Source organism: Cucumis sativus, chromosome 2 (assembly GCF_000004075.3).
Source record: "Cucumis sativus cultivar 9930 chromosome 2, Cucumber_9930_V3, whole genome shotgun sequence".
Taxonomy (NCBI): domain Eukaryota; kingdom Viridiplantae; phylum Streptophyta; class Magnoliopsida; order Cucurbitales; family Cucurbitaceae; genus Cucumis; species Cucumis sativus.
This window is the reverse complement of record NC_026656.2, coordinates 2,504,743-2,529,341: the sequence shown is the minus strand read 5'-3', so window position 1 is coordinate 2,529,341 and position 24,599 is coordinate 2,504,743. Positions and strand designations below refer to the sequence as shown.

General features: G+C 32.2%; 1 protein-coding gene, 1 long non-coding RNA gene and 1 pseudogene across 3 annotated transcripts in view; all 3 read left to right on the top strand.

Annotated features, from left to right (window-relative positions):
- The window catches only part of LOC101217112 (isomultiflorenol synthase), a 30,826-nt gene extending 25,116 nt beyond the window's left edge, over nucleotides 1–5,710 (top strand). The window contains exons 5-13 of the mRNA XM_031881579.1: nucleotides 158–391; nucleotides 690–812; nucleotides 904–1,059; nucleotides 1,836–1,882; nucleotides 2,008–2,151; nucleotides 2,795–2,972; nucleotides 3,874–3,958; nucleotides 5,335–5,414; nucleotides 5,516–5,710. Of these exons, the coding sequence (XP_031737439.1) occupies nucleotides 158–391; nucleotides 690–812; nucleotides 904–1,059; nucleotides 1,836–1,882; nucleotides 2,008–2,151; nucleotides 2,795–2,972; nucleotides 3,874–3,958; nucleotides 5,335–5,414; nucleotides 5,516–5,641 (1,173 nt within the window). The 3' untranslated portion in view covers nucleotides 5,642–5,710. The remainder of the gene's footprint in view (nucleotides 1–157; nucleotides 392–689; nucleotides 813–903; nucleotides 1,060–1,835; nucleotides 1,883–2,007; nucleotides 2,152–2,794; nucleotides 2,973–3,873; nucleotides 3,959–5,334; nucleotides 5,415–5,515) is intronic.
- An 8,364-nt stretch (nucleotides 5,711–14,074) lies between these two features.
- On the top strand, nucleotides 14,075–17,794 carry LOC116402259. Of its 2 annotated transcripts, none has more exons than XR_004214767.1 (3): nucleotides 14,075–14,447; nucleotides 15,989–16,078; nucleotides 16,320–17,794. It is a non-coding gene; the product is annotated as an uncharacterized LOC116402259 (long non-coding RNA). The 2 variants fall into 2 exon arrangements; XR_004214768.1 differs by having other exon boundaries at nucleotides 14,076–14,447; nucleotides 17,328–17,794.
- A 578-nt stretch (nucleotides 17,795–18,372) lies between these two features.
- Nucleotides 18,373–24,447, top strand: LOC116402258 (annotated as a pseudogene).
- The last annotated feature ends 152 nt before the right edge of the window (nucleotides 24,448–24,599 follow it).

Below are 24,599 nucleotides of genomic sequence, written 5' to 3'. Positions count from 1 at the left end.
TTGTTTTGATTAACATGCATCACTTTTGAATTAGAGCTATCTTGGTACACCTATAGATCCCTCGATTTATCATTTATTTAATATGATATATATAGGTTAAAACATTACTTGGATACTATGCATATTAAATCCTCAAAGTTATGGTGCTTTACCACAGCCACTGTGCATGCTTGCTTGCTGGATTGAAGATCCAGAAAGTGAATGTGTGAAGAAGCATTTAGCCAGACTTCCTGATTATTTCTGGATGGCTGAAGATGGTATGAAAATACAAAGTTTTGGTAGCCAATCATGGGATGCTGCTTTTGCCATGGAAGCTCTACTTTCTTGTAATATCACACATGAAATTGAGACTGCCATCAACAATGGCCATCAATTCATCAAGAACTCTCAGGTAATTAAATATATTCTAATTAATTTTGATAAATAACTCAGACAGTACTTTTTAGATTATTTAGTTAAACAAATATTTTTAAAATTATATTTTTGCATTTTAAATATTTTTCGAAGGAGCTCCCTCGTTACATTTTGATGACATTATTTTAAATAACAAAACTTCTAAAATATCTTTAAGTATAGTAAAATATTACAAAATTAAACATTTTAAAAAATCAATCCAAACATTACATCTCGATTGCTTTTGTGCCTTACTCAGACTTATAAGCTAAGTTATATGTTGGGTGAAATTGTAGGTCAGAAACAATCCTTCAGGTGACTACAAAAGTATGTTCCGCTATATGTCTAAAGGATCTTGGACCTTTTCAGACTGTGATCATGGATGGCAACTTTCCGATTGCACTGCTGAGAACTTAAAGGTGTGGCTTTAACTTTCATTTATTTTACTAATTTCACATTAATGGCTATGACTATTAACAATAATTAATGAAACTTGTAAAATTTTTCTAGTGTTGTCTACTTCTCTCCTTGCTACCACCTGAAATAGTTGGCAAAAAAATGGAGCCTGAACGTTTCTACGATGCTGTTAATGTCATCCTAAACCTACAAAGCAAAAATGGGGGTATACCAGCCTGGGAACCAGCATCAAGTTATTACTGGATGGAGGTATACGAAAAATACTTGCCATCTACTTGAATATGCATCCATTATTTTATAGTCTATTGTCGAACCATAGTTTGGCAAGTTAATAAAACTTTTCCTTTTTTTTTCTTTTCTTTTTCTTTCAGTATTTGCACAATTTTTTCTACTAGCTAAGTGCTTGGACTAGGTTGCAAAAATGGCAAAAATGGCAAAAATAAGTACTACTAGTTAAGTTGGGAAGTTTCTTGAAATATTTACAATTTGACTTTAAAATGTGTAAATATTAGAATTTTAGAATTAACGTTGAATATGTAAAATGATATCAGAAGTAAGGGTCCATTCCTTCAGGCTTTAAGGAATTATTCTAGAGAGTTTCATTAGGTACTGAAATACACAGAAATATCCAAGATATTATGGATTAAAAAAGAGCATGTGAACCGATTGTACTTTTTGGTTAGACTCTTAAGGATCTCACACTTATAAATAGAAGATGTGTTCTCATTTGTAATCCAAGAGAAATATAGAGAAAAATAGACAAACTTAGAGTGAGGAAAAGTGAGAGTGAGTATTGAGAGAATAAAAAAAAAAAATCTTCTCTCAAAAAGTGTCTAATTGTTGAGATATTTGACTGCCCTTACTAATCCGTCGTTAACTGTTACGGCTTGTTTGAAAGAAAAAAAAAGGTCCATATTCATAATTTCTCAATAAAAAAAATTGTTGCAAATGTTTGACGTGTCAAGTTCTTCAACATATTAATCTATCTTTTAAACTCATTCAATTATTTTTACCTTGGAGTTTAGTGGCTCAATCCAGTGGAATTTCTTGAAGACCTAATCATCGATCACGAGTATGATTTTTCATTAATTAATTTTCATTCTACTAAATTAAATCATAAATTTTGAATTTTATTTGATTAAACCTAATTAGTTAAGGTAATTAATATTATTCTTAATTTATGAATAATATTTTCAGACATGTGGAGTGCACCTCATCTTCATTACAAGCCATACTCTTGTTTAGGAAACAATACCCATCACATAGAAAGGAAGAGATCAATAATTTTATCAACAAGGCTATTCAATTTCTGCTGGACACACAATTGCCTGATGGTTCTTGGTAACCCTATTTATTATTACACATATTAAGTATTGAGATTTTTATACAAATTACCCATAAGTTCCATTTCAAAAACTCTTGTTTCACTTTTGATTTGAAAACAATGAAGAACATCCTGCCTCCCAAGCCTAGCATGTGGACGTTGAAAATTAAACATGTTTTTAAAAGGAGGTGAGTTAAAATGTTTAGAGTTAATTTTGTAAGAGTTTCATGTTAATTAAGCCTAAGGTTTTTAATTGTTGTGTTTAATTTGTGGTATAAGCTATGCTCATGACAATCCTATGGATTGAAATGTTATAATCTAAATCATTTAAGTGAGAAGTAGAATACACATGGAAAAAGTTAAAATCTTCCAATAAAGTTTGTTTTTCCTCTCAAATATTTTTTATTTGATGATTATTTTTTGAGGTGTTCATCATACGCTTCCAACAGTAGAAACATTATTTTATTAGACTAGTTTATCACGAGCATGAGGAACAGTGTGAATGTTATAGGGAATGATGAAAACAAAACATTATACAACTCGAAAAAAAAAAGTTATACAGTTTTGTTTTCAAAATCTAGGTCAAACGAAATTTGAATTTGAGTAATCCGTATATAAAGCACTTATATAAGGTAGAACTTTCATGCATTGTGTGTTTAGGTACGGAAATTGGGGGATTTGCTATACATATGGAACGTGGTTTGCACTTAAGGCATTGTCAATGGCGGGGAAGGCTTATGAAAATTGTGAAGCACTTCGCAAAGGAGCTAATTTTCTGATTAACATACAAAATTCAGAAGGAGGGTTTGGAGAGAGCTACTTGTCATGTGCAACGAAGGTAACAAAACAACATGTATATTTATCTTTTAACTTCTTCCAACCCTAAGTGGGCAGAGATACAAAATTTAGTGTAAATTATGGAGAAATTTTATCATTTGTTTTTAGAGAATTGCAATATTACTTTTGACTTTTAAAACAAAACACTTTACAATTTCGAATAAAAATTGAGACTTAGAATGATGAGACAGTAATAGCTATCTATAATATAGAGGTTTAGGAAAAATCTTTCAGAAATATATACTTTTTATCACGAAATAATAAAAAACCTTTAAAAAAAATATACATTTTATGGAACGTGCTGAGAAAACCTTCGATAATATCTATTTTTTATTAGAGGATAATTAATCACCTTTGAAAAAAAGGTACATTTATCAAAAGTTATATTTACTTTTTATCGGAGGATAATAAATAACCTTCCAAAAAAAATATAGGTTTTGACTTTTTATCAAAAAAAAATAATAAAATCATTTCAAAAGGATATACATTGAAGGATTATTAATAACTTTTGAAAAAACTATATATTTATCAAAAGTTAATAAAATCTTTTGAAAAATACACATTTTATGTTGAAAAAACCTTCAATAATCTTTACTTTTTATTACTACTAACCTTTGAAAATGATATATGTACTTTTTATTGAAGGTTTTTTAAAATTTTTTTGAAAAATATGTACTTTTTTAGAGGTTAAATAAAGCCTTTTTTTTTATGGAATTTTCGATACATTTCAAAAGTTATTTAAATGTTAAAATAACCTTTGAAAAAAAAATATATCAAAGATCTATCAAATGTTTTTTCGAAAGGTTCTCGCATTCCAAAATGATCAACTTTGTTGTAGTTATATGTTTATATTTTGTATATTATAAATTGATTGGATTATTATCATTGAATGCACCACATAGAGATACATACCGTTGGATGGGAAACGGTCAAATTTGGTGCAAACTGCATGGGGTTTGATGGGTTTGATATGTGCTGGACAGGCAAGTTCCTTCTCACTTATAACTTAAAACATTTTGTTTTTTATCCTATAAAATCAATAATTTAATGTTTAGCTTTACACTTTTTTTAATGTAATTTTCATGTATAATCAAAATTGATCTTGAATGTTTAAAAGTTTTAGAAAAATTCCTTGTAAGTAAGCTAAGTGGGGAGATGGGGAGAGTCTAATTCATGCCAGAGAGTCTTCAAATGGGTGAAATAGGCAGTGACCGGCTGTTGTTCCTAAGCTAGATTGGAAAGACAACGCTGTAGTTGGAAGATACGTGATCTGTTCTTTTCCTTTGATAGCGCTGTTGAAGTCCAAATGGCACGAGCATTGTCAAAATAGAGAACGCTAGCCAAAATCTCCTTAGAAATGGAATTCAATATCCAAGCGACAATCACATGATTGAAAATAACCCAAGAACGATATTGAGGAGAATAAACATCAGGTTAAGAAATCATCCCATCGACAAAGCCAAGCTTGTTACTGACAGTTGAGATATTATCATCTATCTACTCCATGGAGACATAATTGCTTTTAGTTAGAGGGTCAGAAACCATAGTAAGGCTGCTATTATCGGTATGATGAAGATAATAAGGATCCACGTAGCTAATTATGGTGGTTTGAGAAAAAGAAGTTGATGCAAGCGACGAAGTAGGATTGATGAGATCTTCTTCGGCCATTAAAGAACACACGAAGAACCCCACTAAAAAGGCGCACCGAAGAAACAAAGAAATCCACACAAATCCGGTGGAAAACGAAATCTGCGAACTGAATCTACAACTCATGGCTGAGAATAAAAAGGTGTTGCAACTCACGACGGAAAAAAAATCAAAGTTGGCCAAACCATTGACGACGATGGAAGGAGCCTAAAAGTTTTTGTTTGATACCATATTGCTCAAGTCAAAATATTCAAATTGGGCTAAATATGTTATTAACTCACAGCCAAAGGATAAATACCCCATCAATAATAAGAAACAAATACAAGAATAAGAATGCATGGTAATACCAAATACCCTCTATACAAATGTACCCTTTATAACAGCCTATTTAATTAATTGAAGAAAAAAAAGATAGAAGCTAACCCAACATCTACAAATTTTCTGTGGAAAGCTCTCATTCTGCTCTCTGCAAAATAAAACAAAAAATTTTACAGAGATGGATTGAAACGGGAAGTGGAGAGCGCAGTTGAAAACAAATCCCCAAGAAAGTGTCCACCAAGCCCTGAACTTTTTGTAGTCCTATGTGCTTAATGAAATATCTTCTAGGAGATAGATTTTAGAATCGTCTTGAAAAAAAAATGATTTTAATTATTTCAAAATCAGTTTATGTGCTTCAAAATAACACTAATTAATTACTTAATATAATTAACAGGCAGATATAGACCCCAATCCAATTCATCATGCTGCCAAGGTGTTGATCAATTCTCAAACTGAAGATGGTGATTTTCCACAAAAGGTGATCAATGCCTTTTTTTTTTCTTTTGGTTTCCTTCTAAAACTTATAGATATACCTAATTACCAATGTAATTAACAACTTCTAATTGTTTACATGTGCAGGAAATTACTGGAGTATTCTTCAAAAATTGCATGTTACACTATCCAGCATATAGAGAAGTTTTTCCAGTGATGGCATTGGGAGAATACTGCAACAAGATTTCCCTGCCTTCTAAGAAAAAACAATGAAGTTAAGACTTGAATTAATAAACCTATAAACTATATATATTAATAAATATGCAGACTTGGACTCAAAAATTAAAAAAAAAATATGGAGACTTTATACTTTTACTATAAAAATGTCATAAAGTTCAGATGCATGTGTTCTGGAGCTTCTCTCGATAAGTAAATCAAACTATAAAGAATTGGGCTAACCATCTTTATTTTATATGGCAAGAGAATTAAGATCTATATCATAATATGTGGATGGGTTTTTTTCTTCTTCTCAAATGGACAAAGTAGAGTACAATATTTGCTTCCAGCTGTCCAAGTCAATTATGCTTATTATCTTCTCCTATATGTATCTCAAAAGAATATGAAGAGACGTTAATTTTGAAGAACACCTACAACTTTCCAACACCCACACCCACAAGTTGTGGGTGTTGGAAATTAGCTGACTCTCATATTCTGCTCCAATTAAGGTGGGAGGGAGGTGAGTTTGCTGACAATCGATGGTGATGATGCCGATGGAAGAAATTCTCAAATGGGTTTGTGAGATGTGAAAATGAGGCCGGAGGTGAGTTTTCGAAGATATCGAATGGTGGTTAATGAAAAGAGATGTGCTATATGTTGTTACCTCAAAAAAACCTCATACAATCAAATTCAAATCTTCTGCCACATCAGCAACAAGTGTCAGCACAATAACAAATGTTACCAACAACTCCAAAGATGGTGTTGAAAAAGCCTTTGATAAGGTTAGCTGGAAATTCATTGACTACATGCTTATGAAGAAGAACTTCTCTACTCAATGGAGAAGGTGGATAAAATCATGCATTATCAGTGTTCAATATTCCATGCATTATCATTAATGGAAGGTCTAGAGGGCAAATACAACCTACTAGAGGTATTCGACAAGGTGGTCCTATCTCCCTTTTTACTTTTGTAATGGCTATGGATTATCTCAGCAAGCTAAGATTCTTACTCATCTGGAACAAAATGGCAAAATAAAAGGAGTAATGCTCAATGAGGATCTCAACTTAACTCATTTACTTTTTGCTGATGACATTCTTTTTTTTGTAGAAGACAATTGACTCCACTGAAATAGGTTTGGTTTGCATCTCTTTAAAGCTGCCTCTGGTCTCAATATAAACCACAGCAAATCTTCCATCTCTTCTATCAATATTGACTCAAACAGAGCTGAAATTGTGACTAACAGATAGGGTATCAACAATTCAGTTCTTACCTATAAATTATTTAGGTGTTCCGCTGGGTGGTAATAAGCCTTTATCAGCTCATTTCTGGGAAGATATCTCTGAAAAATTCACAAAAAAATCTTAACAGTTGGAAATATTCTTATATTTCAAAAGGTGGGAAAATCAATCTCCTCCTCTCTTGCCAGCCTACCCACATATAAGCTCTCTTTCTTCAAAGCTCCAATTGGTTTTGGTAAAAGCCTTGAAAAACACTGGAGAAACTTTCTTTAGAAAAATCCTGGTGAAGAACACATCCATCTTCTTAGATGGTCCAAGATCACAGCCCCAATTGATAAGGGAGGCTTGGGTATAAATCGTGTTAATGACACAAATTATGCTTTACTCACTAAGTGGCTTTGGCGATTCTATGTAGAACAAAAGCCTATGTGGAAAAGACACTAATCATTGCCAAATATGACCAAGGTTGCATTGGAGAAATCCCAACAAAAAGTAAATATAGTAGTCTTATGGCCCATGGAGATCTATCATTAAAGGGGTGGATTGGTTTCTCGCTCAAACTAATTGGAAGATAAACAATGGCGAAAATACTTCCTTCTTGCATGGGATGTGGACTGACAAATCCCCCTCTCTCAGTTCAGACCAAGACTGTGTGTATGTCCTCTCCAAAATCCAATAAGGTAGTGTTAAAGACATGTGGAATCGAAATACTCTTGATTGGGATATTCGACCGAGAAGAGCTTTTAGAAGCTTTGAAATCAAACAATGGTCTAAATTAAAATCTTTCCTATATGCTCCAAATAGCAACCATGGCTATGACACTCCTCACTGGAATCTGTGTTCGGGGTGGTCATTTTAGTATTGCATCTATCAAAAAAGTCATACATGGTCACTGATCAAAAAGATGAAATCAACACCAATCCATCTATCTTCAACAACTTATGGAAATCTAGCCTCTCCAAAAAATGTAAGTGAATGCATAAACATTGCTGAAAATCTTCAAAAAAGACCTCCACATTGGAACCTTAACCCAAGTTGGTGCGTCCTATGCAAAAATCACTATCAAGACATACATTTATTTATAACCTGTGTTGTTGCTACAAATATTTGGGAGAAGGTTGAGCATTTGATTAATCGGTGAAAAAGCAATACCAACACTGTTCTCTGTGCAAAGATATATGTTGAATAAAACAGAAAAACATGAAAGGTATATCTTCATTTTTAACACCATTTTTGTCTTCCTGTGGACCATTTAGATTGGTAGGAACAACAAAATTTTGAAAACAAGGAGAGATCAAAGACTTATCTCTGGGAGGATGTGCAAGCTCTCGCTCAATTTTGAAGTAGTCAGGTCAAATATATTTTTCAATTACTGTGCTAGCTATATGGCTTTAAATATTCAAGCTTTTGTTTAATTTCCTAAGTCGTTAGTGAGGGTGCTAAAGGAGATGCCTATCTAATGAAAATGTCCGGGTATATGTATTCTTTTAAGAAAAACAACTCCAAAGACAAGCACTTCAATTCTTCAAATTTTCCTAAAATATCTCCCTTGATTTGATTACCAAATTACTCAAATTACATTATTTTGTGGATTGCGAAAATGAGGAGATTGGAAGTGGATTGTCGGGTGTTGATGGGGCTCATAGAGCTTCAAAAGGAGAGTGGGTAGTGGGTTGCCGGCAGAACCATCCAAGGTGGCAAAAGAGACAATGTGGGAGTTGACGTAGAGGCTTAAGGCAGGTGATGGTGAAAATTGTTGGATTTCTTCGCAAAATATTAAAAATGCATTTTATTCAACATCAAAAAATGTTAGAAAAGTCGTGAGATTTTTTTAGGGTCTAGGAAAGTTATAGGCTATAAAAAGAGTTCCTGTCTTTGATTTTTCAATTGTTCCAATTAAAAACACTTTTAAGTTGTAGTATGCTAGCTCTCTAATTAAATTTCTTTTGTATTTTCTAGTTGGAGAGTAGAAAAAATGTGTAAATGGTCAAAGTTTTAAGAGAGTGTTCCTTGTAATTTGGATCGGGAGAGAAAATTATTTTGTGATTGTAGCAACTTTTCAAATAATGGAGATTTATTTTTTGTCTCTGATTTTTCTCCAAGAAGTTGGAAGTTTTCCACGTAAATACTTGTGTTTTCAGTTGCGTTGTTCGAGAACCAAAATCACATGAAATAAGTCAAAAAAATAGAGAGAAAACAAGTCTAGGGTGGCTGGAATCTAATAATTAAAACCAACTGACACCAAAAGAACAAATTTATAATGTAAGTCGCGGTGCCACGACACTCTAGACTTTTTTAGCGTGTAAGAGCCATTCTATCTTACAGCACCGAGTTTAGGGTCGTGGGTTGTCACAACATTACAAAATAGAAGCTGTAAGTTTTCTTTTCTGTCTAGACAAGCCTCGCTTTCCTACTGTTGCCAATGTTTGACTGCAAATTATCCTAATTAGCTTCCAAATGACATAATCACCACACTCAACCAACAATTTAATTTGCTCAAAACCTATAAGGAAATCAAATAAGATTGTAAAATTATGAAACGAGCTTGAATTAAGCATTAAAAGATAATGTGTTTCATACACTATCAATTACTCCTCTCACTGTCAGTTTAGTTAGGAGTGGAATCTCACACTATTAACCACCAATTACGTTAAGCTCATGGTGTCATGATCAATAATCTCCACCGCATTGAATCTATCCACATATCTTAACTAATAATTGCTTTTGTTATGTAAAGAAGAAATTACTGTAGCATTGATTTTCATGCACTTGAATCAACGAGAAAAATAGTGGAAGAAGTTCTTACGTACGATTCATTATTAATATAATTTAGAAGTGAGTGACATGAAAATCGTAATGAATAGAGGACAATGTTGAAATAATTTTAATATTGAGACAAATTGTTAGGGCTCGAAGAAGAGAGAGGTAAAGAATAAAAATTATAGTTTCCATAACTTATTAGGGCTTGAAAAGGGGAAGAAAATAAAGATGATTTTTTTGTACATATGACCTCTTTCGAAAGTACCTTTACCATTGATGACCCACCCCATAAAAAGTATATGAATTCTAACCGTTTGTTAATATAATACGTCGTTAGAATTGTCATAAGAGATATTCATATAACTTATAGGATGGTCATGTGTAGCATCCTAACGCAATACTAGCCATATCCCTAACTCACTTTTATTTTTATGATTTTTTCATGGATATAGGTGAAATGCTCAATCACGTGATCGGATCTCAGACTACTATACATACGATCATCACCAACATTAAAACTGCGATAGTGGGAAGTAACATAATCAAAAGTTAGGTTGATCATCAATCATAGAGGTGTTTCCAAACAAGTAATATGTGCAAAAACCTAAAAAAAAAAAACAAATTAGAAAGTTTTGGTTGTGAAGTGAGAAAAGCACTAAGAGGTAATCTTGAATAGAATGTCAACATGAGTTCGACTTAACTGACATCTATTTATTCTGAGGACAAGAGATCCTAGGAATTCAAATTCTCTCACCCTCAAGTTGTACTTAATAAGAACTTTTCAAAAACGAAGTTGAATAAAATCAAGATGGACTAATTTAGTAGCTGTTGAATTTGAAATTTTGAGTTTTCATGTTTTTAAAATATTTAAAATTGTACTACAACAGCAATTTTTTTCCTCTAATGCGCTTTTTCTTTTTTGAATTTTTTTTAAAATAACGTGTTTTTAAAAAAATAATGAAAAATCTAAAGTATTCTCAAAACTGTTGTCAAAAATAGGTGAGCGAAGTCATGTACTCGATACACAACTTCGCTAAATCTAACTGGAGTTGTGGACTCGATCCACGACGTTTAACTAGAGTCATGGACACGGTTCATGACGTCTGACTAGAGTCATGGACTCGATCCATGACGTCTGATTGGAGTTGTGTACCCCATACACGACTCCGATATAGGTGTATTGTTTGGCAGTCAACAGTAGCGTTGACGATCAATTTTGTCGTATATATAATGGCAAAATCGTGTACACAACTTTGTTCATGTGAAAGCTGACATGTGTCCTTCATGTAGTGAAGTCATGTACCAAGTACTCGACTTTGCCTCATTAAAAACCCTAATTTTCAACCATCCTGCCTCATTCCAACTTAAAAATTTTCTTATGTCTCTTTTATTCTCCCTTATTTTCTTTGTCATTATGCCTTCCAATTTTCAACATCTCTCTACACACTTCCATCCTACACCAAAAGTTAGCCACTCCTTCCAGTCTTCACAGCAAACAAGTATTCTTCCCCTCTATTTTTCCTTCTGATTTCTTTGTTCCTCCCCTCCATTTTTTCTTTCAATTTTTTTGTTCTTCCCTATCATTTTTTCTGGTTTTTTCGTCACAAGGTATCTAAATCGTTCGGATACACATTTTTGTTGTTAAAATATTTTAATTCATATTTGTTATTTGATTTTATTATTATGTTGGTAAAATAATTTAATTCATGTTGCAATTGGCTTCCTTCAAATCCTCAGGCCATTTTTTCTTTGTATGTTTATTTAACTAAATCATAGACCGAGTACATGATTTGATTGTAAAAATAATTTTTTATTTCACTTTATTATTTTGTTCTAAAAATTATTTGAATTTATTTATATTATTTAAATTTTAGATTTATTATTTGAATTTAGGATATGTAAAGGATATGTAAACTATGAAAAGGAAAAGAGAACAATGAGTGAGGGAGTGTTTTGATTTGGTCAAAAAAGAAAAGAAAAGATGATGAAGAAGATATTGTTGTGTTGGCCAAACGGCTTATTTTTTCTTCTTTTTAAGAAATTCAACCCCGAAGGAAAAGATAAGGGAATGGTTCCCAATAAATAACAATAACATCATTCATATCTTCACCTAATATCTACTCTTCATTTATGGACACACCTCTTTCTTTTTTATATCTTTAATGCTTTGCTTTTTATATCTTCAATGCTCTGCTTTTTTTTATCTACACCCCAATATTAAATTAAAGTTATGGGCAACTAATTAATGTAGAGGAACAAAAGAAATCCTAATCATTATAGTTTTAGTTTTTGAAATTTATCTTTTTTTTTTCCTCTTAAATTTCATACTATAGTCTTTGACTTGTTTGAAAAAAAGATTATTAAACACAATAAACAAATATGCAAAATTTAGTAGATTATACATCTATGCTTTTTGAGATTGTGGTAGTGATAACATCCAAACATATTAAATAAACAACTCATTCCACCGTAAATAATTAATTGAAAACATGAAGTGAAAAAAATTATCACTAGTTTAAAGTGGTTTTATATCTAAAAATTACTTAATATAGTTTTTTAAAAATGTTTGTTTCTACAAGTGCCCCTAAATAAATACTATATATACTTGGACGCATATGCACAACTTAGAAAAAAAATAGTTATTGTAAATGATAAAATTGTTGAAAACATTTATAAAATATAACAAAATTTCATGATATTCTATCATATAGACACTGATAATATTCTATCAGTATCTATTAATGATAAATACCGATAGACTTTTATCCGTATCTATCGGTAACATTGATAAAAACTAATAGAAGTCTATCTATTTCTACCAATTCACAAATAGAAGTTTATCATTTATCATTATTAGTGATAGAATTTGAATATTGTTATATTTTATAAATATTTTGATTCATTTTGCTATATTTGAAAATGCTCAAAACAAAAAATCAATTTTTTATCGCGTTCATCAATTTAGATACTAAAAATTAATTAAGTATCCCAAATTTGATACTCGATCAATTTCACTTGCTTCCTCCATTTAACCAAAAAGACATCATGTAAAATTGTTGTTCACAAACTCATTATTAACCCTTGAATAATTTTGTCAAATTTTATAAATTTAAAACAACAAATATAGCATTCATTTTTCTCTAAATTAGCTCACATGTGATGATCAAATAATGAATGGCAAAATCTAAACCCAACGAATTAGTCCAATAATGGATGATTGTTATTGGATAATTTTGACATATGGAATTAGTTAATGAAATAGGTAGAAGTTGGATCTATTTGAATGTGGAAAGAGACGGCAAACAAATCGTATGAGAAACTTTGCATCATAGCAAGAAAATGTATATTGATAAATATAAATTTCATATTGCTTTGTTTTCTCTCCCTTTTCCAATTTACGACGAGTTCATATGAAAATGTATGTCAACAAAAAATTTAATGACAATAATCTAACTCTAATTAAATTTGGTTGTATTCTCTAGTTGAAGAGTAGAGAAAAAGTGTGAGTGGTCAAAAGTTTTGACGGATGTTCTTTTGATTCGGGAGTGAGAAAATTATTTTGTAATTTTAGCAACTTTTCACGTAATAGATTTCTTTCTTGTCTCTGATTTTTCTCCAAGTTAGAAATTTTTGTTATTTTTTAAAAAGATACATATGGATCAATAGGTGCATCAGGAGGTGTCCATCTAGTGGAAATATGCTTCCAAATGTTAATAGTGCTAGCAAATATGTTGTTGAATATTGATTTGTTATTTCTCTCCAGCCACATGGCTACAACAATTTTGATTGTTGTTTTTCCTGTCAATCGAAGCTTCAATCTTGCTTCAGAGCAGTGTTGTAAGAAGAAAGAGAAGAGATGATCAATAGTCTTATCACTTTCTTGACAAAGCACACACCAGTTCTGACTAAGACATTGATTTCTCAGCCTCTTTGAAAAATATCAAAAGTGTAAACCCCATTGTGCATCAGAAACCAGATGAAAATTTTACATTTTTTTGGGGAATTTTATATTTCCACAAAGATTTTTATATAGTAAGGACTCACTGTTTTCAATGTTGGAAGAGTAATGTAGAGCTTGTTTGACAAATGACGTGGAGAATATATACCATTTCATTAGACTCCAAATAGGGGGTATCAAGGCCTCTCCTTTCACTTTCCAACTTCTCACAAATAATTATTTTCTCACCAAATATAATTATTTTTACCTTCCATAAATTAGTTATATATATAATTATACACACAAATACATATAGTTTTCCATAATTCTTAAAATCCACAAATTTAATTTAATCTAATTCTCAATAAATCCAAAAGTCCAAAATCTCCGATTTATTAAATGTTCACCAACAACCTTTAATTAACTCCAATTCACACAAAATCAAATAATTTTCAATAATTGAATTCAAAATAATATCCGATAAACTAAAACTAATTAAACAAAACTAAGATAATTAACTTCAAAATTATATTTACTTTTTCGACGTTACATTGAACCTGCTTCTGGTCTCAATATAAATATGGCAAAGTCCACTATCTCTCCCATCACACCAACTACGTTGTCAAGTCCTCTATCGCGTCAAACAAATCGATAAGTTGTTCGATCTTTGCATTTTCGTCGTCTCCTTCTCCATCCGCCTCAAGTGAGCCGGTCGAGACAAGCCTTTCCCTTCCAGCCACTCTTCTCGTACGTGCAACTTCATCATTGTTCGAGTCATGCATCTCTCCTCTTCGTGAGCCAAGTCCCTTCACCCGAGCCATTTTCAAGTCGCCTCCCTTGTATGTGAGTCGATTGCCTTTCTCCTAGCCGAGTCGCATCCCTTCTCCAAGTCAAGTTGCATATTTGGTATCTTTTTAGCCATTTGGGGGTGAGTTTTGATGGTTTTGGATATACCTATCAATTTTTATTTCTTTTGGACTAACTAAATTAGAGGAATTAAAATTTTCCAATGAGTTGATTTTGGAGTCAATAATCAACGGTTAACTTTATTGTTTTAGTTATTGAGTTCCCTTCCTGTTTAGGACCTATCTATTGGAAAACTTTGGCTGAGGAAAGATTTTTTTTTTTTTTAAAGGATACATGGGTCAGTAGGTGCACCTGGATATCTCCACTACGTGGACACCCCCTTAGCACCATCATCATTCCCGCTTCATTAATATTAAGAAAGAAGTACAGGAAGCAAGGAAAGATAAAAGGAAAGAGCTATAGAAAAGCTCAACAAACCCAAGAGTTATACAAAAGCATGAATGTTTAAAGCTATAGTAGTAGCGTTGTACTTAGAGAAGAGTTTAGATCTACTACTCCAATGTCCCGTGAGAGATTTAATGTCTTCCCATAATTCAGTCTATGTTCAGGCTTTGTTGCTGAATATTTGATTGTTTCTCTCCAGCCAAATGGACCAAAGGGAAAAGTGGCAATCGTGTTGAACAAGATGGATCCTTTTTTGTTTTTTTTGGTTGATGTGGCGTATGTGTTCACAAAAATCAGCTATGCTTGTGTTGTCGTGTTCCCAATTTAGTAAATTTTCAATTTTTTTCCAAATGAAAATGGCTGCGTCGCAAGTGGTAAATATATGGTCTATAATTTCTAAATGAGTTTTACAAAGAACACACCAGTTTGGATTTAAGCACCACTGTGGAAGCCTTTTTTGGAGCTTTTCTATCGTTTTGATACAACCATGGAGGAGGGACCATATGAAGAATTTGCATTTTTTGGTCATACTCGATTTCCACTGTGAGGAAAGATTTATTAAGCTAATCTCTCATTAAGAGATTCTAGTACTACTGGACCTTCAAAAATTAAATTAAGCGTTTGCATGTGTTTTTTCATTATGTATTGATGTAGCTAAAATGCATAACATGATTGATATGAATGACTGAGATGTTATGACCGATATGTTATGACTAATATGATTGATATAAGGACATTATGATTGATATTCATGTCATGTTATGATGTTTATGATATATGCTATATGTTATGGATGAGTGTTTTGTTAATTAACTTTGTCTATTAAGGTTATACTCATATGGGTGTCCCTCGGGATCACCACCTTTTTATAACCGATGTGAGTTTGACATGACCACTAGCCTGTCATGACCATATGTCTTTTTTTATGACCGATGTGAGTTCGATGGAACTACTAGTCTGTCATGTTAAGTTTTATGAGTGGTCAAACGGGATCACTTACAACCCGTTTCTCTTAAGTGTTTCCTTCGGATTCATAGAGATCAACTCAGATGTGTCCCTATGGAATCACTGAATAGCATGTGTTCGGGAGCATGATAGTTTTGGGGTACTTTCTTACGAAGCCCTAATGGAAAGTTAACAGACACCTAGCAGAACTAATAGTGGGTCCCTTATTAAGTATATGTTTATACTCATTTTTTTCTATGTTTAACATTTCAGGCAAAATAAAGATAGAGAAAAAGTTGGCAACCAACAGAAAGGATTTGTGACATGTCATATGGGGACACAGCTTTGCTTCAGCTTTTCATGGTTTGTTTTAAGTATTTTGAACTTAAATATTTTCATTTATTTGTTTTTATTATTTTTAATATTTGTAAAACTCGTTGCAACATGTTTTTCATGGTGCTTTTAATGAAAATTTAGTTTTCCTCTTTTCAAGAAATTGTCAACATTGTTATTTATTTTCAGGTAATAACCTCAACTTTAGTATAAATAGTTTGGTCGTTACAAAAATAAATTTTACCTATTAATTATCTGGGTGTTCCACTAGGAGGCAAACCTTCGTTATAAAAATTCGGGGATAATATTTCTGAAAAGATACACAAACAGATGAGCAATTGGAAATATTCTTATATATCTAAAGGTGGCAAAATTACTCTCATCAACCTTCCCACCTACATCAACTTTCGGTCTTCAAAGCTGCTCCTATTGCTACTTACAAGACCATTGAAAGACACTGGCATAATTTAACTCTTTGGAAAAATCCCAATTAGAAGAGACATCTCATGAGGTGGTCTGTCATCACTACTTCTCCAAAAGAAAAAGGGGGCTTGGGTTAACAGATTGGTCGATACCAATTTGGAGGTTCTATTCTGAACAAAATCCTCTCTGGAAAAGGATGATCTTAGCTGAATACAACCAATCCTTCATTGGAAAAATTCCCACCTATGAAAAATATAGTAGCTCGAAAGCCCCATGGAAATCATAAAAGGATGGATTGGTTCCTTGTTCACGTGAGATGGAAAATCAACAATGGTGAAAATCTCTCATTTTGGAAAAGTGCATAGAATGAAAAAAGCTCTCTCTCCATATACAGACCAAGATTGTTCCCGCTTTCAAAAGTTCAAAATAGATCAGTCAAAGACGCTTGGAACCAAAACACATCAGAATGGGACTTTCAGCCTCGGAGACCACTTCGAAACTTTGAATCCCAACAATGGGACGATTTAAAATCCTACTTTTCACTACTCCTTGTGACAATAGATCAGGCCCTAATACTCCGATATGGCATTTAAAAAATGATGGCAAATTTAGCATTGTTTCTGTGAAAAAAAACTATACATTGCCAGGAACTAAATGGATGAGACATCTGTCAAAACCCAAATTTTTTTAGCAATCTCTGGAAATCAAACATCCCCAAAAATGCAGGTTCTTAATTTATCTTGACCCTTATACATAGATGCATCAAATAATGCTCATCTGAATCCAAACTGGTGCATTCTATAAAACACACTATGAAGATATTGACCACATCTTCATTTCTTGCTATGCTACTCAGAAATTTTGGACTAAATCGGAGAACCTATTGAGCTGGAAAAATTATGATCATCAGAACATTGCTTCCCTCTATAATGAACTCTGCTCCATCAACCAAAAGAATCGAAGTGGCATCATCAAATTCAATACTATTTCACCGGTCCTTTAGTCCATTGGCTGGAAAGAAATAACTGAATCTTCAAAGACAAGAAATAATTGATTATTGATCTGACATTTGTGGGCTCACGGGATAGTGGACTAGCAGATCTATCATCTTCGCCAAGTACGGTTCAAGCTTAATTGCTTTATATCTTCGTGCAAGTTTAACTTTTCTCATTGGAGCTTATCTCTAGCCTCTTTTTATTTTCTCCTTTGTTTCGATGTACTTGTTTTCTTATCATTAATGAAGTGAAGTTGATGGGGTGCGTCACCTAGTGAGAAACATATTTTAAAAAATGTAATATATGAGAACAAACATCATTCAAAACTGATTATAGCAATTTTGTTCATAATCGGCTCAACCGAACGCTCAAAATGCGGTTAAGATTTCTACCTAATCACTTCTAATGTTCTAAAAGATAATCTTAAATACGGTCTAAACAAAGGATCAAATTACATAAGTTCATAGTTTAATTTCATACAACATACTAACTTGTTGTTTTAAAGAAGTGAAGAAATAAAATTGGAAAATTAGCCATGAACTGATTAAACAAATTATCAAACAAAAATTAATTACTTTTCCACCGACATAATATCACTCCAAATATATTGTGGACTTCAAGCCTTTATGAGTACACAGTACTTGACCACTTGAGTAAATATGGTGTTGTTATGCATTTTGCCAACTTGGGTAGGTGAGGCAGTGAATGCCAAGCTTTCCACGAGTCGTCAAATTGTTCAGCCACGGCTTCACCTTTCAGAAACTTCCATCTTTTAACATTTTGGTTGGAAGGTGGAATAATTCCCAATCAATAGATTGGGTCCAGCTGAAATAAGTGATATAAATTCTACGTAGTTATCTGATTTTCTGTATTTCCATTATCCAAGAAAATTTTCCTACATAAATGGTGACCTGACCATTCCATTAAATATAGGAAAATGAGAGCATTTCTCCTCAAATCAAGCAATTGTAAACTCTGTTTCAATCTTTTATATTATTGTAAATAGGTGGAAGTGGGCATGTATATATATTTGAGTCGGGAGATGGCAAACTAAACATATGAGAAACTTTGCACAATAGCAAGAAAATGAATATTGATTATGTATAAACTTCATGGCCATTATTACATTGCTTTGTTGTTTCTCCCCTTCCGTACCTGCGAGTTCTAGTCCTTTTGTTTGAACTTTTCTAGTCCTTTTGTTTAAGGTTTTCTTTGCAAATCTAAGATCGATCATGTGGAGACTTAAGATAGGTGAGGGTGGAAATGATCCTTACATCTATTCCATGAACAACTTTGTAGGAAGACAAATATGGGAATTTGATCCAAATGCAGGAACTCCCGAAGAGCAAGCGGAAATCGAACACTTACGCCAACGTTTTACAAAAAATCATCTCAAAGGTTTTCCTAGTGGTGACTTGCTTTGGCGCCTCCAGGTAACATCATTTTCAAGTTTTTAAGAATGAGAATAGGTACATTTAACTTTTATGGTTTCAAATTGATCATTTTTTAAAAAAACAAAAACAACACGGAGTCAGACACATTTTCACTAGGTGGACACCTCCTTAGAATTTCCATCTTCATATATAATATCGCCAGAAAATGAAAAATACATTTCTTTGTAAAAAGAATCTAAATCTAACGAATTCACGTAGTCTGTTTAAGACAATTTTACTCGTTTTAATGAATTTCATTGGTAATTTTCTCTCGTAATAAAACAAATTAAGTAGCACTTCGTCCACAAAATCTGACCAATACTATACTTTGAAAAAATAAACCAAACTGGAAAGAAAAAATTAAAAAATAAATAAATGTTTTATGAGAGAAAATGATTGTGAAAAAGTTATTAAAAGCAATTTAAAGAAGAAACTTATTTATCTTCTTCGAAAAGATGGTTATTTTCGAAAAGACATATTAATTCATGAAATCATGCAACTGTATGACCATTTATTACATCAATACATCATTTTCAAGATTATTTTAAATATAACAAAACATATTTAATGAAATAATAAAAATATTTTCTCTCATTCATTCTTACTTACCTCTTACTCTCCATCCCGTCTTCAAAACTTATATCTGTAATATATATATATATATATATATATATATATATATATATATATATATATATAGTTCGTTACGCAAGAAAAGGAATACATATCGATTACTGGCTCACTTTGATATTTTTAAGTTATTATATTACAAATTGTTATATGAAGTTGAATGGAAAAACAATAATTAATTTAAATGATATGGGTGCAGTTTCTTAGAGAGAAAAAGTTCAAACAAAGTATACCACAGGTGAAAGTTGAAGATGGAGAAGAAATAAGTTATGATAAGGCATCAAATGCAATGAGAAGAGGAGCATATTTCCTAGCAGCCATACAAGCAAGTGATGGACATTGGCCAAGTGAATCATCAGGCCCTCTATTTTACCTGTGCCCTATGCTAATTTGCATGTACATTATGGGTACAATGGACACAATATTGAGTCCTGAGCACAAGAAAGAAATGTTGCGTTATGTTTATAACCATCAAGTAAATCATATTCTCTTATCATTAAAATTTATAAATTTCAAAGTATATAGTGGTAGAATGTAAAACACTACAAAAAAAAAAAAAAAAAGTTTACTTTGCCAAATTGAATTTAGCTTCACTACCATAAAACATGCATTTTTTTAGAGGTTCAGATTCTCATAGCCACATATATTTCACTAAAAAAACCATGTAGGTAGAGGGACATAGAGTAAATGACTGATTAATGTAAAATTATACTAATAATACTTTGCAGAATGAAGATGGCGGATGGGGGTTGCATGTAGGTGGTCACAGTAACATGTTCTGCACTACCTTCAATTACATCTCTTTACGTTTACTTGGGGAAGGACCTGAGGTTGAGCAACTTTCCAGATCCAGAAATTGGATACGACAACGCGGTGGTGTCACCTCCATACCTTCTTGGGGAAAGACATGGCTCTCGGTATAAATATCAATTTCATCTCCATATTATCAATTTTGAAATTTCAATACCTATTTTTATAAAGTCTAATATTAGTTATAGTACTACGGTACATTCTATTTCATTGATATACCAAATAGGATATACATCAGTTGACATATATATACCAAAATATGAAAGTACACCTGCTCATACACAAATAAATAGAGGGCTTGCAAAAATAGCTAAAAAGATTAAAAGAATATAGTCATTAGGTTTTCTAAATTATAAAAATAAAAAATTTAAAAGTCGATAGCATTCTCATTTGCAAAAGAAGAAATGTCATGAACTACATTTTTCTAAATGTTTTTGTCATGCAATTTCTTCAAATAAATTGTAAAAATAAGAAAATGGGCAAATGAGATAATTCTTTTTGTTATATTTGCAATTTTAGAAAATTATTGCTATATTTGTAAATTCTTTAATATTTTTTGTTATTTATTACAATTTAGATATATTGAAAGTACATGAACAACAAAAATTGGATATTTGAGAATTTTTAGAAAATGATCATACTTTAAAGTTAGTAGATGAACCAGAACATATGTTTCAAATTATAGAGACTAAAATTGATGATTTAAAGGTATACAAAAATGAAAATGAAAATCTTGACCTATTTTTCACTTTTTTTAATTGACTCTACCTCTTATTATATTACGAAGTGTTCAACTTATGTACATATTTTGACCTGAATAATGAAAAGATATTAAACGTGTTCGATTGGTCTGGAAGCAACCCCATGCCTCCTGAATATTGGATGTTACCCACTTGGCTCCCCATCCACCCATGTAAGTTCAACTTTTAACTGTATCCCTAAACTAAAATTTATTATATTCATCATATTATATACATTTATACACAAGCTTTTATATATGAACGTAAGTACATACATATATCAAACCTTTAATTTTGATTGATCACTTGATGCATACAGCAAACATGATGTGTTACACTCGAATCACCTACATGCCCATGTCTTATTTGTATGGCAAAAGGTTTCAAGCACCGCTAACGTCTTTTGTTCTACAATTAAGAGACGAACTTCACACACAACCTTACCATCAAATTAATTGGAAGAAAGCTCGTCACATGTGTGCTGTGGTACGATGCTAGACATCCTTCTCTCTATATATTTAACTTAGCTAGGCCACACCCAATTATATTATATGTGTGTATGATTAATATTGCAGGAAGATATGTACTTTCCACATCCCTTTGTCCAAGACTTGCTTTGGGACACTCTTTATTTACTTAGTGAACCACTCATGACTCGATGGCCTTTTAACAAATTGATTCGTCAAAAAGCCTTGAATGAAACTATGAGACATATTCATTATGAGGATGAAAATAGTCGCTACATTACCATTGGCTGCGTCGAAAAGGTTGCATCTCAACTCTTAGCTCATCACCAGTTACTCACTCTATATTTATATTTTTATTAACACGCATGATCACTTTTGAACTAGAACTATCTTGGTACACGTATAGATCCCTCGATTTATAGTATCTTGTATCTTTAACATTTAGCCACTATGCATGCTTGCTTGCTGGATTGAAGATCCAAATAGTGAATGTGTGAAGAAGCATTTAGCCAGACTTCCTGACTATTTCTGGATGGCTGAAGATGGTATGAAAATACAAAGTTTTGGTAGTCAATCATGGGATGCTGCTCTGGCCATGGGAGCTCTACTTTCTTGTAATATCACACATGAAATTGAGACTGCCCTCAACAATGGCCATCAATTCATCAAGAACTCTCAGGTGATTAAATATATGCTAATTAATTTTTGTAAATAATTCAGACAGTACTTTTTAGACTATTTAAGAAAAAAAAATGTTTTCCAAAAGTATATTTGTGCATTTTAATATTTTAATTTTTGTTCGGAAGAAACTCTCTAATTACATTTTCGAGATATTATTTTAAATAATAAAAATTTTAAAAATATTTATAATGCAGTAAAGAACCAAATTCTATTTTGGTTGCTAAACTTCTCAAAATATTTATAATTATAAAGTATAGTTAAATATCACAATCTATCTTCTTGGTCATTTGTCGTGATTTTTATCACCACTAGTTTCGAACAATCCCTAATTAACAATCAGTGACCAAAGACTGGTGAGCCATCGTGGAAGTAGTCCTTGGTCTTTTTGGTCGCGGAAAGTAGTTATCAATGGCATTGGGTGGCTGGCGACAGAGTGTAGTGGTCGCCATGGTCTGAGTGAAAGTAGAAAGATTTAGAAGGCCGGGTAGTCTCATCATGTGAGGATATTTTACTAAGAAATGTTGAGAGAGGGATTCACAACTTTTTTACAAAAATCACTAAAAAGACTTTTTTTCTTCTCAGATACATTTTCTAAACACTCATTTTGAATAATTTTTTATATATTATGAAATTTTTGGAGGGTGGTCTCAAGGTAGTACCTTCTTTCTAAAAATTAAACACATGAAAAATCAATTCAAACACACGACTCAAATTGTGCCTTGCTCTGACTTATAAGTTATATGTTGGGTGAAATTGTAGGTTAGAAACAATCCTTCAGGTGACTATAAAAGTATGTTCCGTCATACGTCTAAAGGATCTTGGACCTTTTCAGACTGTGATCATGGATGGCAACTTTCTGATTGCACTGCTGAGAACTTAAAGGTGTGGCTTCAAATTTCATTTAATTCATTACTTTTCACATTAATGGCTAGGACTATTAACAATAGTTAATGAAAACTTGTAAAATGTTTCTAGTGTTGCCTACTTCTCTCCTTGCTACCACCTGGAATCGTTGGCGAAAAAATGGAACCTGAACGTTTCTACGATGCTGTTAATGTCATCCTAAGCCTGCAAAGCAAAAATGGGGGTCTACCACCCTGGGAACCAGCATCAAGTTACTACTGGATGGAGGTATATGAAAAAGGAAAATATATTTAGATGCATCGATCTCGAGAGCGAACACCCATTTCTTTTATAGTTCATAGTCCAACAATAGTTTGACACCTTAAAAAACTTTCCCTTTTTCTTTTTATTTTAACATTTGCATTTAAAAATGGTAACAAATGTTGTTTTAACCTTTTCCTCATCCTTTAATATTATAGCATATATTGTTAAAATAAGCAACCCTAACTAAGCCTAGAAGTTTTCTTGAACTGTATCTACAAGATGTCCAAAATGTATAGATATCATAAGTACTTTAGAATTAGGAAGTATGTAGAATCTAAATAAAAATAAATAACTCAAAATTAAAATCTAGAAATATCATAACATTTAAATTCTAGAGAATTCCTTTAGGTAATTAATGAAATGCTCACAGAAATATATAAGAAAGTCTAGAACAATCTTTTTCACTTGGGCTCAAAAGATCTCTCACCTATAAATAGGAATGCCTCTATTTATACATCAATAGAAAAGCTAAAGATAAAGTTATACAAACTGAAGAAAAAAGGTGTGAGCAAGTAATAAGAAAAAAAAAAGGTCCTCTTTCAAAAAGTGTTCACAGTGGAGAGATTGGGGTATAATCGATGAATGGATCAACCTAGTCAAAATATTTAGAAAAAATTTAAGTGTACCCAATGATCTCTCGTTACTGTTTTTTTATTTTTTTAAAAAACAAAAGTGTATGTAAACTTTCTTCCACATATATATTGTCTATCTCTAAACTCATCCTACCTTCTGCTTAATTAGTGGCTGAATCCAGTGGAATTTCTTGAAGATCTAATCATCGAGCACGAGTATGCTTTTTCATTAATTAATTCTCATTCTTCTAAATCAAATTATACTGTTCTGAATTGTATTTGGTTAAACGTAATTAAGTTGATTAATATTCTTAATTTATGAATATTATTTTCAGACATGTGGAGTGCACCTCATCTGCATTACAAGCCATACTTTTATTTAGGAAACAATACCACACATAGGACGAAAGAGATCAATAGCTTTATCAACAAGGCTATTCAATTTATTCTGGACATACAATTGCCTGATGGTTCTTGGTAACCCTATTTTTAATACACATATTGCGTATTGAGATTTTTGTACAAATTATTACCCCCAAGTTTCACTTCAAAATCTCGTTTGACTCTCATTTTAGAAACAATGAAGAACATCCTAATTGTCAAGCCAGCATGTGAAAATATTATTGTATTAGA